The sequence below is a fragment of the Rosa chinensis genome, chromosome 5, assembly GCF_002994745.2.
Source record: "Rosa chinensis cultivar Old Blush chromosome 5, RchiOBHm-V2, whole genome shotgun sequence".
Classification (NCBI taxonomy): domain Eukaryota; kingdom Viridiplantae; phylum Streptophyta; class Magnoliopsida; order Rosales; family Rosaceae; genus Rosa; species Rosa chinensis.
The window spans coordinates 57,006,733-57,024,648 of record NC_037092.1 but is presented as its reverse complement, the minus strand read 5'-3'; the positions used below and the strand labels follow the sequence as shown (position 1 = coordinate 57,024,648).

General features: G+C 38.9%; 1 protein-coding gene and 2 long non-coding RNA genes across 5 annotated transcripts; 1 reads left to right on the top strand and 2 right to left on the bottom strand.

Moving 5' to 3' along the window:
- Nucleotides 1-271: 271 nt before the first annotated feature.
- Nucleotides 272-8,166, bottom strand: LOC121049588. The gene is made up of 3 exons (XR_005800828.1): nucleotides 8,089-8,166; nucleotides 7,941-8,014; nucleotides 272-405 (listed from the first exon to the last, which is right to left on the bottom strand). It is a non-coding gene; the product is annotated as an uncharacterized LOC121049588 (long non-coding RNA).
- On the bottom strand, nucleotides 4,175-4,689 carry LOC121049589. The gene is made up of 3 exons (XR_005800829.1): nucleotides 4,608-4,689; nucleotides 4,394-4,447; nucleotides 4,175-4,307 (listed from the first exon to the last, which is right to left on the bottom strand). It is a non-coding gene; the product is annotated as an uncharacterized LOC121049589 (long non-coding RNA).
- Nucleotides 8,167-11,150: 2,984 nt separating the features above from the next.
- Nucleotides 11,151-15,456, top strand: LOC112166333 (F-box protein CPR1). 3 transcript variants are annotated; one of them, XM_024303149.2, is made up of 3 exons: nucleotides 11,151-11,952; nucleotides 12,438-13,632; nucleotides 14,846-15,456. In XM_024303149.2, the coding sequence occupies exons 1-2, from the start codon at nucleotides 11,927-11,929 to the stop codon at nucleotides 13,618-13,620; spliced, it is 1,209 nt and encodes a 402-aa protein (XP_024158917.1). In that variant the 5' UTR covers nucleotides 11,151-11,926; the 3' UTR covers nucleotides 13,621-13,632; nucleotides 14,846-15,456. The 3 variants fall into 3 exon arrangements, with proteins under 3 accessions (XP_024158917.1, XP_024158919.1, XP_024158916.1); XM_024303151.2 differs by lacking the exon at nucleotides 14,846-15,456 and adding an exon at nucleotides 14,351-14,728; XM_024303148.2 differs by lacking the exon at nucleotides 14,846-15,456 and adding an exon at nucleotides 14,291-14,728.
- The last annotated feature ends 2,460 nt before the right edge of the window (nucleotides 15,457-17,916 follow it).

Genomic DNA, 17,916 nt, shown 5'->3' with positions numbered 1-17,916 from the left:
AAGGCATTCCCAATGCCAAAACCGAAGTCGATAAATAAATAAGCATTAACTTCATCGAAATCCCATTTCGAAAATCTTTCTAAAAATCTCATTAATAAAATAAATAGGAGGGAAATAAGCATTCCAATGACGTGACCCTGCACGCCATAAAATCTTCAAATAATCATAAGTCCAAATCCATTTTCGAAATAACCATATGCTCGAAAAAGTAAATTGATAAATAAATAGAGCATAATCAAGAAATAAATGCATGCATTATTTACTTAAAAACAAAAGTCCACTCACAGTGATTCAAATGCAATAACCGTCAACTTATCCATCCCAAGTCAAGAGCTTGGAAATTCCTCCGTTCAGTCATTTTCGATATTGAGCTTTTATTCTATCTCAAGTAGTCACGCTCAAGTCCTTAATAAAATAATTAAACCCAATTAGTAACTTAATAATAATGACAACTTCCTTAAGTAACCAAAACGTGTTAAATTCACCAATTTACTCCAAATTGATAATTACGGGTAACCATTTCCGAATAATCCACTTAACAAAGTAAACTCATTTGGAATATGGTAATCACACTATTTTCAATTTATAATTCAGGTTAACCATTCGACCTTTTTACTTAGCCTTTAAACCTTAAATGTAAAATTCATGATCACCATTTCCAAATGATTCAGTCCTTACGGAAATTCCCGGATATGGTAGTATTAGAATATTCCAATTGGCAACTCGTGTCATTAATCTTCATTGAACAATCGATTTAACTTGCTCAAATAAAATGTGTCATTCTCACAACAATTTCCTCTTAACATCAATTTCAACATTCAGTTACTTGCCAAACTCGTCAAAACCGATCCATTCAATATTCACCAATACCTTAATTATTTGGCCAAACTACTTACCACTTCTAGTAAGACGTTTCCACAATGGTAATCAATTCGTCACTTCCTAACTTTGCACAAGCATAACACCATCGGAAATATATTTGAAACCATTCTAATTGCAAACCACTAACTCCATCAATTCAATAATTTGACCAAACCAATTATAGCAATCACTATGCCAAAAAGTGCATCAGACGACAGAACTGTTCTGTCGTCTGAACGAACAAAAATGTGTCGTCTAGTACGGTGTCGTCTCTTGGGGGCATCAGACGACAGAAGGGTTCTGTCGTCTGATTTTTCAGACGACATAAAAAAATAAAAGTCTTGTGTCGTCTGATGAGTTTTGCATTTTGGGAACATTGTGATCTGTTTCTTTAAAAGCATTCAAACAACAGTTTTGTATTGTCTGATAAACAAAACAACCACAGTATTTTTTAAATACTATTGTGTGAAGCATATTTGCAAGACTTATTTGTGTGGTCTGAATGCCCTTAAATAAGAAATATGAAGACTCTTATGTAGTGTCTTCTCTCATACAACAACATTTAAAGGTTGTGCTAATTTACTTTAAACGACAATTATATGTGGTCGTAAAGAGCATCAGAGAACAATTAAGTGTCGTTCTAGGGTACATACATACGACACTTAAGTATTGTGTGAAAGGTCTTTTATGAGGTCTTTTTATATTGTCTGTGATTGATTTCAACCACACTTATTTGTTGTTATTATACGTTTTAGCCAACACTTTCGTCTAACTTATGTTGTTGTTTTGCCCTTTAGACTACAATTTTCTGTCGTCCCAATGCCAAAAAGACAATAAACTTCTATTTGATTTTTGTGTTGTTTTTGTTTAGCTGCAACCACACATTTTGGTGTGCTTTTGTTGTAGCTTGCAATTTTCTATTGTACCAATGCCAAAAGGACAATAGAATTCCAATTGGGTTTTGTGTTGTTTTTGTGCAGCTGCAACCACACATTTTGGTGTGCTTTTGTTGTAGCTTGCAATTTGAGATAACACATATTAGTAGTCCCCTGTTACAATTGGTATGCATGCATTCTGGAAATTAAAATTGCCCATTCATGAAAGTATGAAACCCACATCCAAAATCATTCATTGCAATTTCTATTAATCCACCATTGTCTTATGTACACAACCTAATCATGAGCATCGATCAGTTCAAAATGTCTCATATCTACTAATCTGAATCTGCAGACAAGTCCAAATGCTTAATGAATGAAGAATCTACTAGACACAAGTTAATACAGGAACTACCTAGCTACACTGCCAACTCATGGTAGATGATCCAATCTGGTTGTCTCTGGAAGAGCGCACTGCTTGGATGGATATAAACTGGCTGGTTCTCCACTAAGGTTCTATACCCCTCCTGAGGGTCCTTTCTAGCATCATGGAAGAAAAATCCCGCCGTAATTGCCTTCCTGATCTGTGTAAAATTCTTTCCAGCACTCACAACATCCAGTTTATACCAGATTGGTAAAGCTCTTCTGCTACCTAAAATCAATGTCTAAGACAATTAAAAGACCAAAGAAATAATGATCATGACCAAAGAAATATGCAATCAGAGATGTGAAACAGAAAAGTCAGAGACTAATCCTTGGAAACTCACAAAGTCTAATGCTTTTTGTGAATCAGAATTGCATTAATTTAGTTCTTGCTAACTGAGTTGCATCACAAGAAGAAAAGCAGGCAAAAAATGTAGAAAGCTATGACTGAACATAACACAAGAACTCCATACAGCACAAGGAAAAAGCTAATCATTCAAATTTCATCCAAGGCAAGCACACAGCCAATACAGCCAATACTTCTATATATATTTATATATGTTACAAGCATCTTAATTTCTGTAATACACACACACACACCTAAACCTGCTCGGCTCAAATAAGATGCTTAATTTGTGGTCTTAAGTTTTCCCATTCAGAACCCACTAAGAAGAATCTGAGACCTTGCTGCCTGTACTGCCATCAGTACTAACAAACTTTGAACCTGCACAAGTATATGCATAATTAAAGAATAAGGAGCAGACTGATTAATAGTAGGATTCTTGTGATTAATACTAAGATAATTGAACAAAAGGTTCTTGTGAATGCCATTTAAAATACCATTCCCTTCCCAAACTTGGTGATGAGTGTTCTGTTCTTAAGTTTATATGAATAATATGTTTGACTCATCAAGTTATATGCTTTATGCAGAAGACGTAGGCATGAAAACATACGTCTAGAGAGCAAAGATAATAACTTACAAGGTTAGACTTAGAACCTGCTACTTAAGTAGCAGTAGCTTCTCTTAGTCCTGCTGAAATCTAAGGATTACCTGCATGCTCCATAAAGACTAATATAAAACCATAATATAATGCACATATATGCAATAAACACAGGGATGATCTCTACCTCAAGATGTGACCTTTCTGATTTACCACTTATCCTGCAGTTTTATCAGAACTGCTGGTGAATTGAGGAGAATTAGCAGGAAGTAAAAGATGTGCCTGTCCTGGAGCTGGTGCAGCTATACCTGAGAAAACTGAGCAAATCATAATCTTATACATGAATTATATCCAACTGCACAATCAATTTAGGTGACTTCCACATGTGCTACCGTACTCTATAATCAGTTGATAACAAATGTCAAAAATGCAGCCTAGCATGCAAAATGATTGCCATAAATATAGAATCTTGAAGAAAGAAGTGTAACAAATTACAATTCAACAATTCTAGTTAAGTAATTCAATCTACTGCACCTTGTAGGTTTGCAGTTGCTTAATCTGATTCCCAATATCTTCAATCACAAGTTCAGGTAACCTTGAAACTGCTCATATCCAAAAACTGATGTGAAACTTAAAGCTCACACAAACTTTGCCCTGCAAACAATGAATTAGTCACTTGAAGATAGGGAAGCAGAAGTCATTACCCACAGAAGATCGAAAAACAACTTAACTAATGAACACAAAACAGATCAATTACAACTCTGACCAGAAACCAAAACAAAAATAAAAACCTAACCTAAACTACTCTGATTTCAATGAAATGTTATAGGCATTATGCTAACACACTAAACCGGATACAAAGTATAAAGCAGAAAGCAGGTTTCAGTGTTGAAAGATGCATAAATGGAGAAAGGAGGGTAATGATATAGTGCAAGAAGCATCTACTTGGGAGGTTTGGATATTCAACATTGTAATAGGTCAAATTATATTCGAGTCCAGGAAATAGACAACACAGTTTTCTATTTGGAGATAACTTTTTCAAACATAAGAGAAGAGTCATTTTAATAAAGCTTACCTGGTCCATAATCCCGGTTTCACTATGCCATAAGCTTATACAATGGTCACGTCGTGAGTAACACGAAGAAGCTTGCTGCTGAGCCTCCTTAGGAGCAATGAGAGTGGTCTTCCTTATGATAACATCCTCACCCTAAAGTGATTATAAAAAAGAAAGTTGGTTAGAAAATATAGTTTAAGGTACCAGGTAAGAAAGTAAACAAATTCCCATGTACTTACAGGAGGTGCAAGACCATCATCATCCAATTTATCATAAGAACCATGTCACAAACCCTGAAATCCGTATCAAATCTTAGAATGGCGTCCAACAATAACATGAGCAGTAGCAGCAAAAACATAAAGTACTCCAAAAACAAATTTTCACCATCGTATTTGCTCCGTCTAGACGTCCAAAGAAAAGAAATGAGAAACTAAAAGAAAGAGAGATATTTACAATTCCAGCTGGAAGTTGCCTGAAGTGAAGATGCTCCATGGCTCGTGTAATGACAAGCGGCTTCTGAGGGTAGTACTGAACATGAGCCAGTGTACCCTGAGTGGACCAACAAGGTGAGTTAATTTTTTTTTTCTAGTCAACTGTAACATACAACAACAATACATAATTTACAATGACAAGAACCAAATCACACCATTCAGAACTGATAGTTAGTGACTTAAATTCCCATAGCTTGCTTTCCCATGGCAGATTGATATGTATTACGTGGACTGTTTACCCAAAAAAAAAAGAGGTCTTTCATTAGGAGCAACCAAACAAAATAACAGATGGTACAAATTAGTATAACAAATGAGTTGAACAAAATTAGGTTTCAGCTCGAAATGTTTTTTTTCTATTAGAACTGAAAAGTAGAAATAGAGTGAATGAAACAACATTTATGTTGTTGTGGTGGGTTTCAATTGAAGAGGGAAGCTGGAAATTGGAGAGGAGGGAACCTAAAAATCTGAAAATGGGGAGTGGGAACCTGAAAAACTGAAAGTTGGGGAGAGGGAAACCCGAAATTAAGTACAGCGCATTTTTTCCCCCTCTTCTTTGTTTCAATGTGTCCTTGAAAGACTCTCCCCCTCACTTTCAAATTTCGATCTGTCTTATATTGATGTCTGAGACTTTCCCATTCTCCAAATAACTGACCCAAATATAAGAGCTGATGCAACCATGATACAAGTAGTAAAATTTTATCAACCATGAATATTGCCAAGCTACTAGGATTTCTAATAGGCCACAAATGGGAACCAGCACTATGATATGATGCAGGCCTTTATAGGAAAACACTCTCACTACCAGCAGTGCAACCGATCACAAATAGCAAAGGTCAGAGAAAACAATCTGCATTTAAAGATGATGCAGGAGCTGAAATAATTACTTGTAACAAAAAAATCCACAAGATAGTCACAGGAGTACCCTAACCAGACCCCTGAAACACAAAAAAAGTAAATAAATAAAAATTGCAGTCCTGCAACCACGGAAATCAATTACAGAAGCAGGCTATTGCAAGCAAAAATTAAATATACACGTTCAAACACAATAAGCTGATGAAAAAGATTATAAAATATTATCACCATAACCTCCATTAATTAACAGCTATAGATATATCAATTTTGTTTAGTCACATGGAAATTGATCCATATCTAGGAAGGTCAAACAACCAATCTCAGGGAGAAATGAAAAATGAGATATGATTGATACTTTTGGAGGTATGTACCCAATGCAAACAACAGCTCAAACTGTCCAGTATGCATTTCAGGTTCAGCTTGAACCTTTCCACTTTCGTCTTTTTCAAAAAATCATCAATCTCATTTTAGTTAGTACAGTATAGCTATATCATCTTCAACTTTCCCAACTCGTTAAATCCCATGTAATAGGCCGGTATAGCTACATTTTATACTAGTATATAAACAAAAAATTGAATACGGGCCGTAACTCAACAAGTAATCAACTAGAGATTTCCAATGACAAATTATAGTCAGCACATACAAATGAATAATGCCAAAAAGTAACACATCGAAATAGTGACCTCAGAATTACGCATACCTCGTCGAGAATGAACTCAGAAACTGAAAAGCATTATTTAAACCAAAATGTAGACAGTAGCACTATCTTTTTTTCTGAAACGTATGGATTTCACTACAGAGCGAGAAGATTACCAGTGCAGTCTAGTAAATCTACTGAAAATTGAGTCTGACACTAGCTTGCTGATTGAGTCTTTTGTGCCATTCTAGATGAATCAGCAAAGACAAAAGGATCAGAACAAATGCATATGTATTTCAATCTCAAGAAATACTCACACTCAGCCCAAACCCATCAAATACCCATCTCAATTCTTAACTTTCCGTAAACCAATATCAAGACAGATATGAAAATATAGAGACTCAAACCCAGTTATGCAGTGCTGCTAAAACTAAAACTAAAACGAAACTAAACAATGGAAAGCAAACCCATTACAGATACTATAGATAGTTAAAGCTCTGTTTTGATCAATAGCAATACACACGAACCCTCAAACACAACCCAGAAAACCCAGAACAATCGCATCAAAATTGATAAAGAAAAGCATGGGAAGAATTGAAGAACTTTCAAGTATAATAAACAAATAACCATAGATCGCCCAAATTAGTGATCAAAAAACGAAAAACTCAACCATAGAACCCTAGATTCACAGTGTAAGTGAATAAAATTGTACCTTGATTTGGCCAGAGAAAAAAACCAATGAGCAAGACGGCCAAAGTTCTCAACTTTCTCCAAAGGCTCCATGGACGGAGTTCTCAGGAAGCATCTCAAGGCCGTGGCGGCAACAGACTATTCAACTTGGCCGCTGGCGAAGGCTTCGAATCCAAGGCCATATAGAGGAGATCTGAAGGCGGAGACTCGTTCTCCTTGGCGGCTATATGCTTTCACGGAGGCTTGCCAGACCCTACTGGGGCGGCTCCATCGTCTCCCAAGAAATTGTGGCGCAGATAGACTTCATCTCCGTCAATTTCAGAGAGAGACGGAGAGGATTGTAGAGAGAGAATGTGATATTCGGAGACACAGACAGAGGGAGAGGGAGAGGGAGAGTAGGGTTTGGAAAGACACGAGAGAGAAGGAGAAGAGAGTTGGTAGATCTTCTACTGAAGTGGCCAGATTTGATAGAAATATGATGAAGAAGTTCAATCTTAGCCAACAAAGAATCGAGAGAGTGAGAATCGAGATCTGAGAGAGCTGAGTGAGAAGGAGAGAGGGCTCGTGTTTGAGTTTTCCTCACGGTTTCTAGGTCGAGCTGAGAGAGCCCGAGTGAGAAGGAGAGAGAATGGGTGAAGGGTCGAGGTCGATCTCTATAAGCACAGGTCAAAATAATTAGAAAATTTTAAAAGAAGCTCCACAATCGGACAACATTTAAATGTTGTCTGAATGTCACAATATTTTCTAGTTAACTAGGGCTTGGTTATTTGAGAGGGAAAAGTACCAAATCAATTTTTGGATATCCCTCCAAATTTGAGATAGGAAATCACCACCTTCTACAACTACATAAATGTGTTGTCTGAATGCTCACCATTTATCCAACTTTGAGATAGGAAATCACCACCTTCTACAACTACACAAATGTGTTGTCTGAATGCTCACCATTTTTCCAAATTAAACCAGTATGGTTTTAGTGTATATTCAGACGATAGAAAAAAAATTATGTCGTCTGAAAAACTCAGACGACATAAAACAAAACTTATGTCGTCTGAAGTGTGTCGTCTGAAGGCCTTTTTGGCATAGTGAATTATAAGGTCACCGAACCCAGTTCCTTACCAATTCTTCATCTCCAAACAGAGGGCCAATTCTAAATAAGTGTAGTCCTCCACCACCAACAACCATTCGAACTCCTAGCAATAACAACACAATTTAATAACAATATTCAACCAAATTTATATCTCAAAATGGAGTTCCTGATTCTTACCTTCCTTCATTATACGTCAAACTGAACCAATGCCTATTCCTTTCTCCAGAAACTTCAAAATGCACAATCAAAAACTAATAAAGGTGGCCTGGAAATCCGGTGGCGGAGCCACGGTGGTCCACACGGCAGCGCCAGCGCGTGCAGCGGTTCTGGCCAAAGCAAAAGGTCAGGACCAAAGGGTTTTGAAGAATGAGGAGGCTCTGATTCCAACTATGGTGGTTGTGCAGCTCGAGTGGCCGGAAATGACGAATCGATACTTGCAGAATCCCAGATTCCGGCGACGACTTGTATGGCCTCGTCCGACATCGGTGGGTGACAGAACCTCTGGGTTTTCTTCTCCATTGCTCGCTGAGTGCAGCGGTGATGGTGGTGTGGTAAAGGGATGACTGGAAACCGTTGAGGGTCGTGGAACAGTGGCGTCGCAGGTTTGGAGGTCGAGTGCGGCGACCGGAACGTCTTGATCGATGGTGAAACGACTGGGTCTTGGTCGGGTTTGTGTTATGATTCAAATGGTGGTGGCGGTGTAGTGTGGTAGTGGCCGGGTAGTGGTGATTTTGGAGAGAGCAGAGAGATGAGGAAGGAAGAGAGAGAGAAGAGAAGAGAGGTCGTGCGGCCGAGGAGAAAGAGAAGGGGAAAAAGGGAAAAAAATGAAGGAAAACCTAGGGTTCTTTTCTTTATATACTTGACTTAGCGAAAAGTCAGTTTTGCCCTTTGCAAATTTCCGATAACTTCAACGTAGAAATAAAATTCCATAGACTGTAATTAGTTCATACGAATTCCGATTCTTGCGTGCCGCATGTCCACAAACTCGATTTAACTTCCTCTACAACTTTTGTTAAGAAAATTTTCTCATTTAACGAACGAAACAGAAAGTCAACTTGTAGGTCCCCCCGAAAGTATCGAAACGAGATTAAAAGTGAAAGTAAACGTCGTTTACCTTCCGAATGACCAGTAAACGGGTAAAAATAGGGTACGGGACGTAACATTTTCAGATACCTAAAAGGAACCATTGACTTGGGACTGTTCTTTCCCTACAGAGAGACAAGAGGGACCGCAGATGGAACTACAATCCCTGAAGGAAATATTGATGGTGAAAGTGCCACACACTACACCGAAAAGCCAAATGATGTTTTGGTTGGTTTTGCTGATATTAGGTATCTCTCTGACCCACATAAAGGTCGTTCCCAAACTGGTTATGTATTTACCATTGGGAACACGGCGATATCTTGGAGATCAACCAAGCAAACCCTTGTGGCTACCTCCTTGAACCACTCAGAGATTATCGCCCTATATGAGGCGGTTCGTGAGTGTGTATGGTTAAGAGCTATCATCACACATATTCGAGGGACTAGTGGTTTGAGTTTTACCACTGAAGAGCCTACTTGCATTATAATGCAGCTTGCATCAAACAGATGAAGATAGGATATATCAAGGGTGATAATACAAAACACATATCGCCAAAGTTTTTCTACAATAAGCAACAACAGGCCCTCCTCAAGATTCAAGTGAATCAAGTAAGGTCTGAGGAGAATGTGGCAGATTTGTTCACCAAATCATTGCCTAAGGCCATATTTGAGAAACATGTGAAAAGCATAGGAATGCGAAGACTTTCTAAGCTCCCTTGATTAATGTAAGTATCAGGGGGAGGTGTAGACGTCAGGGGGAGTCTAACACACACATGTCATTCTCAAATGTAGAAGGTGCGTTGTGCTCTTTTCCTTCGACCAAGTTTTATTTTTTGTCCCACAGGGTTTTTATTGTTACTTGGCAAGGTTTTTAGTGTGGCAACAACTTATGCACCATTTCGTCTTTGACTTGGCACAAGGGGGAGTGTTAAAGAAAAAACATATTATGTGCTTTCGTCAAAGTAACTGACGAAGAGGGAATCAAGGAATCAGTGATTACCAATCAATTAGCATAAAAGATAGATCAATCAGTATTTAATATCATAATTGTAATCAATATTTCCGTTGTAATTTCTTCCCTATATAAAGGGACTATGAAATGAAATGAGTAAACCAATTCCAATCTCCATTTACTTTTACAATTACATATTTTTTGCCTTAATACTCAATTAAGTTTTTTTGTTTTTGTTTTTTTTTTGAACAATTTTTCCCTTTCTCCCTTTGCCATTTAGAAAGAGAGGAGTCATCAGAGACTTCGCTGGACTCATCCGATCGCCGAATTCCGGTCACCCGCCTCAATCTTTTATTCTAAACTATGTCGGTGATCGGAGTCCTGCGACGGGTGATTAGAGTCCCGCGTTTGGTTTTATTGCCCCCAAATAATACCAAATAAACTTTTTATTGCCCCCCAATAAATTTCTTATAGCCCTCAAGTAAAAATTTATTGGATTTTATTGGGGGAGGGTAGTAAAAGTCTATGGAAACCTCCGGACCGATGACAGGAGTTCGGCGTCCCGTTTTATTGCCCCCCAATGATACCCAATAAACTTTCTATTTCCCCCCCAAAAAATTTTATTGGGTTTTATTAAGGTGCTAATAAAAGTCTCTGACGATCTCTTTGGGAACCTCTGAATCAGTAACCGGAGTCTGTCATCCAGTTTTATTGTCCCCTATAATACCCAATAAACTTTTTATTGCCCCCAAATAAACTTATTCCCAAAATAAATATTTATTGGGTTTTATTGAAGGGTAATAAAAGTCTAAGGTGATCATATTCCAGTGATCGGTGACCGGAGTCCAGCGAAGTCTCTATGACTTTTTAATTATATATTCGGGAGGCAAACTTATCTTTTTATCTTTAAATCAGGTAAGTGGGCACACAAATCTTTAGTGGAGTAAGTTATTAGGCCCAAATTGGATAAATAGTCAAGAGCTCAAAGAGCCTCATAGATGAGATGGATAAAAATTAAAGAAACCATTCTCGAATCGTCTTGCGGAGAAAGAGGGGTGAGAATCCTCTCCTACACTAAGTTCTCTACTGAGCTACCTGAGCTTTGAAGGAGATGATGACATGTGTCATTATTAGATCCAATGGTCTAGAAGACTACAACAAGCCTGACTTTACTTTTTCTATTTTTTTCTCTCTTTACTGTTCGTCTCTCTTTTTGCTCTCGGTCTACTCTCTCTGTTATCTTGTTCTTTTTTCTATCATCTCTGACACTGACTGACCAGACCGAAAACGTTTCCGACCTCCTCGCCTCCGCCCTCTGCTGCATCCTTAAGTCTCTCTCCACAGCATCGTCTCACCCAAGCCCAACCCTACTCGGACCCGGATCCCCAACTCTCCGCCCCGATATCTGCCTCGAGAAGGGGACCGTTCTGAAATGGAGAGCCAAGTTTCGATTCATAGGGAAGACACCGTCGCTGGTGACGGCCGGATTTGATTCCGTCTTCATCGGTGGGCTGAAGGTGAGGGTGGTATGGACTATCAGCGCCCTGATTGCTTGTATCGTCTCTAGTCTTGGATTTGCAGGGAAATGCTCAGGTTATCAAGAGAAGATTTTTTTACCCTTTTTTTTTTTTTTTACAATCAACAATCGGAAATGCTGAGTATAGAAGGAGGGGGGAAGAGAGAGAGAGAGAGAGAGAAGATGAGAAGAGGACAGAGAGATTTATTTAAATTTTCCAAGAACAGATGAGAGAGAAGTGCTGAGGTTCTCAATTGGAGAGAAAAAAAGTTAAACAAAGAGGCAAAGACATTATGTCAGGCTTGTTGTAGTCTTGTAGACCCTTGGATCTACTAATAGACTCCTTCAAAGCTTAGGTAGCTCAGCAGAGAACTTAGCTTAGGAGAGGATCCTCTCCCGAGAAGCCGAGAAAGAGAGCATCTTGTGCTGCATTGGTGTTCGTGCTACCGAAGAATAGAGGGTTCAATGTCTCAGAAAAGCGAATCCTCGTTGTAAGTCTCTCGCTCGCCCTAAAGTTTGTCACTCTGTTTTTTTCTTGTTTAGTACCATATTTCTTTAAGACTCGTTGATTCTCCGTCTTTTGGTATTATTACTAGTTTTTCGGTAAAGCTGTGGGTTTCATGGAATCAGAGAATGTCTGCGTTGTGTGTGGTACTTAATTGACCTGATATAACAAAACAGAAAAACAAAAAAAATCGAAAGAAAAAAATAAAAAATGATGTATTGGTTTAGATTTTAGTTTATCCTTGCCCATATAAAGAGGAAAGAAGACTCCGTACCCAATTGCATTTGTGGAAAAGGAATCTAGCTAGGATGTTAAAACATCAATATTTTAGTTTGTTAATTTCCAGCAGGAATCTGGGATGTTAAGAATTTCCTTGTGTTAAATGAAATGAGATAATTAGAAAACATTTCCTTAGTTCAATGAAAAAGAGACTATGATCTCTCTCTCACCCTATGTGTCTGGAAATTGCAGGGAGAACTTGGAATCTGAAGGAATGATTCCCCATCTTCCTCAGGAGATCAGACTAAACATCTTGTTTAGGCTACCAGTAGAGGGCTTGATCAGATGCACCTCTGTGCGCAAGTCTTGGAGAACAGTGATAAAAGACCAGAGCTTCATCGGAGACTATAACAGCTGTGCAAAGAATTCTGCTATCGAGAATGGTACTCAACTGTTATTGGTCCATGGTACTGCTTTTACCTTTGAGGTCGAAAGGGGAATCGTTTCCGGTGCATTATTAGGACATGAAGTTTACTCCTTGCACTATGATGACCCCACTTTTCTTGAGCACAGCAGGATTCGAGTTCCAGTTGTTCCTAGGTGGAATATATGTTTTCGTGTTGCTGGCATTTGTGATGGCATAGTTTTGCTTGCAGATGATGTACCTATATACGGTTACAACTTCATATTATGCAATCCATTCCTAAGAAAGTCGGTTATCCTTCCCCATCCTAATGTTACCTTCGAGACTCATGGTCTCTATGAAGCTTCTGTTGGGTTTGGTCATGATGCTATGAAAAATGACTATAAGGTTGTGATGCTTGCCAGTCTTTTGGATGAATTACCGGGTAGTGAAAGTCGAACTGTTGTTGAGGTTTATTCACTTGTTGCACACTCTTGGAAGGACCCTCAAATTGCTCCTCTAATTAGAATTGAGGGACGTGCACGCGCTGCTTTTTTTGATGGTGCTCTTCATTGGCCAGCATCGCGGAGGGAAAATAACAATTGTTGCAATTTTATTTTGGTATTTGATGTCAGCACTGAATCATTTCGCCCAGAGATAATGATGCCAGAGAGTGTAAGAACACTCGTGGAAGTCAAGTCTTTGGAATTGTCTCTTTCGAGTGATCAGAAATCCATTGCTTTATTCGTTGAAGACGCTGATGTTCTTCAGGTTTGGGTATTGAATGATTATGGCAGGCCTGAGTCCTGGACCCTATTGATGCAAGAAGCACCATTTACTTCATTATGTTTCATGAGAAGTGGTGAATTATTACTTGCTGATGATCTGGAAGGGTACTATGGATTACTTTCACAAAAACCTGTGTCCCGAGAACGTAGAAGACTTGAGGTTACTGGATATGGGGACTACACTGTGGATTCTTATGGTCAGACCCTCCAATTACTCAACGAGGAGAATGCAAGATCCTACTGATGGAAGGAACAGGTACTTACTAGTGCTGATTTCCAATGTTTTTGATTTTTGATTATCTTATTCTTCAAATGCGTATACTCATTGAGTCTGATCTCACACTAGCCCGCTGGTATTTTCTAAAACCTATTTAGGTGGTTCTTTTCCCCTTTCCGTCTTTTTCTTGTTGTTGGTTATCAAGCTTTAAGATATCCTCTTGCACTTGCAGATTTTAATTTTTCCAAATGTTGTTTGGATATGTAACTTAGATATACTCTGTTATAGTCTCAACTTACCAAATTGCAAAAGTACCAATTTGGTCTTTCGTGACCATTTTCATGAAATGGATTCTGATGTTATTCATTGGATAGAAATAGACCATCCCTCTTATATGACATTTATTACTTATTAAGAGTATAGTGTGAGGTTACTAATCTGCCCTATTAATTTTGGTTTTCATTTGAAACTTTATTTTCCTTGTGTATCACGTTATGTTATATGATTTTGGTTCAGTCTGGAATTACCATCTCTTAGAAGCATGCTAGATCATTTTACATTATTTTCCAAATTGCATTGGCTGAAAATGAAGCCATTTTGTTGCACTCATATATATTTGTACCTCGAGACTAAGATACTGTGTTAGCATGAAGGGGAAGCGATTTGTTTCATTTCTCGTTGCTGACTTATCATGCAGTAAAAATGGCGGCCACCATACTCTGCATCAACCAATGTAGCTGGTTTTTTGTTGTTGCAGATTTTCAGTGCAGTAACTTCCTTTGCTAATTTGTGGTATCTTTCACTGCATGGGACTTCTCATCTGATGTACTTTCATGAGTAGTCTAATGTAACTTCATTTTCTTTTCGTAAGGAATTATTAGATTTCAATTGGTTTAAAGCTTCTCATTGTAGCATGTTTGTGGCGTTTGTGCGTTAAAACTGCTTTACTTTGTTTGCTCTTGCTTATCTAAATTTGCCATCTACGTTGTTATGCACACTTTTCTTATTTCTTGGTAGGAATGTAGGTGCCATTTTTCTTCTCTACAGAACATGTATTATGTGCGCCTCGATGTGTAACAAGCTTCAGAAAGAAAAGCATGAAAAAAATGGAAGAAAATGAAGGAAAAAAAAAAAAGCAAGCATTTACAATTTTACATGCATATATATAGTATTTAAGTTCAGTGACATTTCTTTTGAAACCAGTTGTGACCTTTGAGAATACTTGCTCTGATCCTATGGTTTAACTCTACAGGGTTTTTTGCTTTTTGTGCTGTTTTTCTTGTTCTTGATGCTGCAAATGGGAAAACTCATCACCACAAATTTGTGGTAAAATCGTCTTCTTATAGTCGACTATGTAGTAGCAAGGACATCTTGACTGTGAATGGGAGATACCCAGGGCCAACTTTGAAAGCTCACAAAAGGGATGAATTGGTTATTGAAGTCCATAGCAAGGCAAACTATAATATCACTCTTCACTGGCACGGAGACAAGTAAGAAATCCTTGGTCGGACGGACCAGAGTATATCACACAATGCCCTATATAGCCAGGAAACAAGTACACCTATAGAATTGTGTTACTACAGAAGAAGGAAGACTATTAAGGCATGCACATAGTGGATGGGCAAGAGCAACGGTTCATGGAGCCATTTTTGTTCATCCCTAACCTTGATCAAGCTATCCTTTTCTGAAACCTTATGTTGAGCTCCCAATCATACTAGGTGAGTGGTGGAAGAGAGATGTCATGGAGATACCAAGTAAATGCAAATTTAACATGAGGAGAACCTATACTCTCAGATGTATACTATAAATGGAGAACCAGGCCAAAAAATGGGACCTCTAATATGCCAGTTGGACGTGGAAAAACCTATCTTCTTCGGATCATTAGTGCAGTAATGGATGAAGAGCTATTCTTCGGCATTGCACATCACAAGCTGATATTAGTCGGAAAAGATGGTTCCTATACAAAACAAGTTGGAACCTCCTACATAATGATAGCCCCTGGCCAATCCATGGACCTGTTATTAGAAGCAAACCAACCTAATGGGCTCTATGTCATGGCTGCAAGAGTTTTTTTTTTTTTTAACTTTGTCAAGGGAAACCCAAAGGCTTTCTAGGCTTAAGATAAATCTCTTTGGCGCATGTGTAGTGTTATAACTGTGCATTGCAGCACAGTGCCTGACCACTTTGACAGCCTCGGAGTTCGAACCTAGGTTGGGGAGCACACCCAACTAGGCAAGAACCACTAGACCACTTGCAGTGGTTATGGTTGCAAGAGCATATTCAAGTGCCATCGGAGCTGGTTTCGACAAGACCATGACATCTGCCATTGTTAAATATCATGGTTCAGATGATCACGATTCACGACCACCACCCTCGAGGACGTCCTGCTTTCCCACATCTTTCACCCTATAACAGAACCCAAGCAGCAACAGACTTTACCAAGCAATTTAGGAGCCTTGCAACAAAGACCACCCTACCAAAGTCCCATTACAAGTAGACACCCACTTGTTTTTTACCATATCCATGAACATACTTAACTGCAGTAATAAACCGTGCGCTGGCTCTTTGGGAAAGGATTTTCAGCTAGTGTCAACAACAGAAGCTTTCTCATGCCACCGTATATTGACATTCTTCGAGCTTACTAGTATAAAATTCCGGGGGTATTCGAGAAGGATTTTCCATAAAAACCACCAAAGGAATTCAATTACACTGGTGATGATCTTCCAGAGAGATTTTTGGCACCTTCCTATGGGACTAAGGTGATGGTTTTGAAGTACAATGCAAGTGTTGAGCTGGTTTTGCAAGGGACCAATGTGTTAGCAAGTGATAACCATCCTGTACATTTACATGGATATAGCTTTTATGTTGTCGGCTCCGGGTTTGGAAATTTCAACCCTAAACAGGATCCTACGAGATAGATTCTTGTTGATCCTCCTGAGGAGAGTACTGTTGGAGTTCCTAAAAATGGCTGGGTCGCAATCCAATTCAGAGCAGATAATCCAAGCGTGTGGTTGATGCATTGTCACATAGAGCGTCATCAAACATGGGGAATGTCTACGGCGTTCCTAGTCCAAAATGGTGTTGGTCATCATAATAGAATTCTTTCACCTCCTCATGATTTGTCTACTTGCTAAAGGGAACAGATTATTACATAGATTTTGAGCTACTGCTAGAATAAGAAAACATAGGTTTGTCATTCACGAGGTATTGGTCCTTATACTAAAAGTTTTTATTTTGTTTGTGAGAGTGTATGCAAACTTGAATTTTAAAGTGGGATTAGATGCTTGCTCTAAAAAGGCTAAACTTATTCATTTCTTGTGTTTCGGAAGCACAAGAAAATGAACAAGTTTCCCAAAGGAAGAAAAAAATTGGGGAAAGTGAATCCTCCCATATCTTTTCCCGTTTGGATGGTAGGAAATCATGGTATGGAATGAGAATCAATTTTATTTTTCATTATTAGATGTGTCATGTGGTTGTAATTAGAGATTGGAAAGGAAATAAAACATGAGATCTGACTAGATATTGACCTCCTCATAAAACTTGAATAAAATTACCTAGTCAGAGGTGGTATTCTAAATTCCATTTTCCACTGTCAAAGGCAAAATTACATAAATTATCTCTCTAAAAGAAATTATGTTCCCAGCCAATATTCTTTATAAGTTAATGTCATTTTGTACTTTAATTAGTAAAAATGTGTTATTGAAAATTATAATTTTATATTTTATTCTTATGACTTACTAAACACTACAATAAAAAAGAAGGCTTCTCTCACCTAGAGAAACCCTAAGGCCGGGCGTACTTCATTGTTGCAAATTTCTTCTCGTCCAGCCGTTCGGGTGCCCTTCGGCCTCGCTGCCGTCATGGGATTTGTTGCCGAATGGGAGATCGATATCTATTGTCCATAAGACTCTGTCGAAGAGGTTTTTCTTGGGTTTTGTCAATTGGTTCGGCTGGGCTGGTGGCGAAGGTGGTGGTTGTGCTGTTACAGGCTGGTAATCGATCCCCGTGAATGGCTTCTTGGACCGATGGCGCCGACATGGGTTTCGATCAGTGGTGGTGTGGGGTTTGTGAGGACCCGGATTGGGGATGGTGTTGTTGTTCCAGTGGTGACGCAGGTCGGTGGCGTGGCTCGGGACGGTTGGATCGCTGCCATGGCGGTGTGGATCGCGACGAAGAGGGTTGGCGGCATGGGTCAGACGGAACTCGGCCAGAAAGTGACGTACGATGAGGGTGATGGGAGAAGACGATGGACTGGGCCCGAACCAGGACGATGGGCCTGGGGTGATCTCCTTGGTTGACCATCCTATTGGGCTTCAAGTTGTT

Coding starts and splice junctions, on each gene's coding strand:
- LOC112166333 (XM_024303149.2), top strand. CDS start 11,927: ATGTCTCAGAAAAGCGAATCCTCGTT. Junction 11,953..12,437: donor CAGAAAAGCGAATCCTCGTT/GTAAGTCTCTCG, acceptor TGGAAATTGCAG/GGAGAACTTGGAATCTGAAG.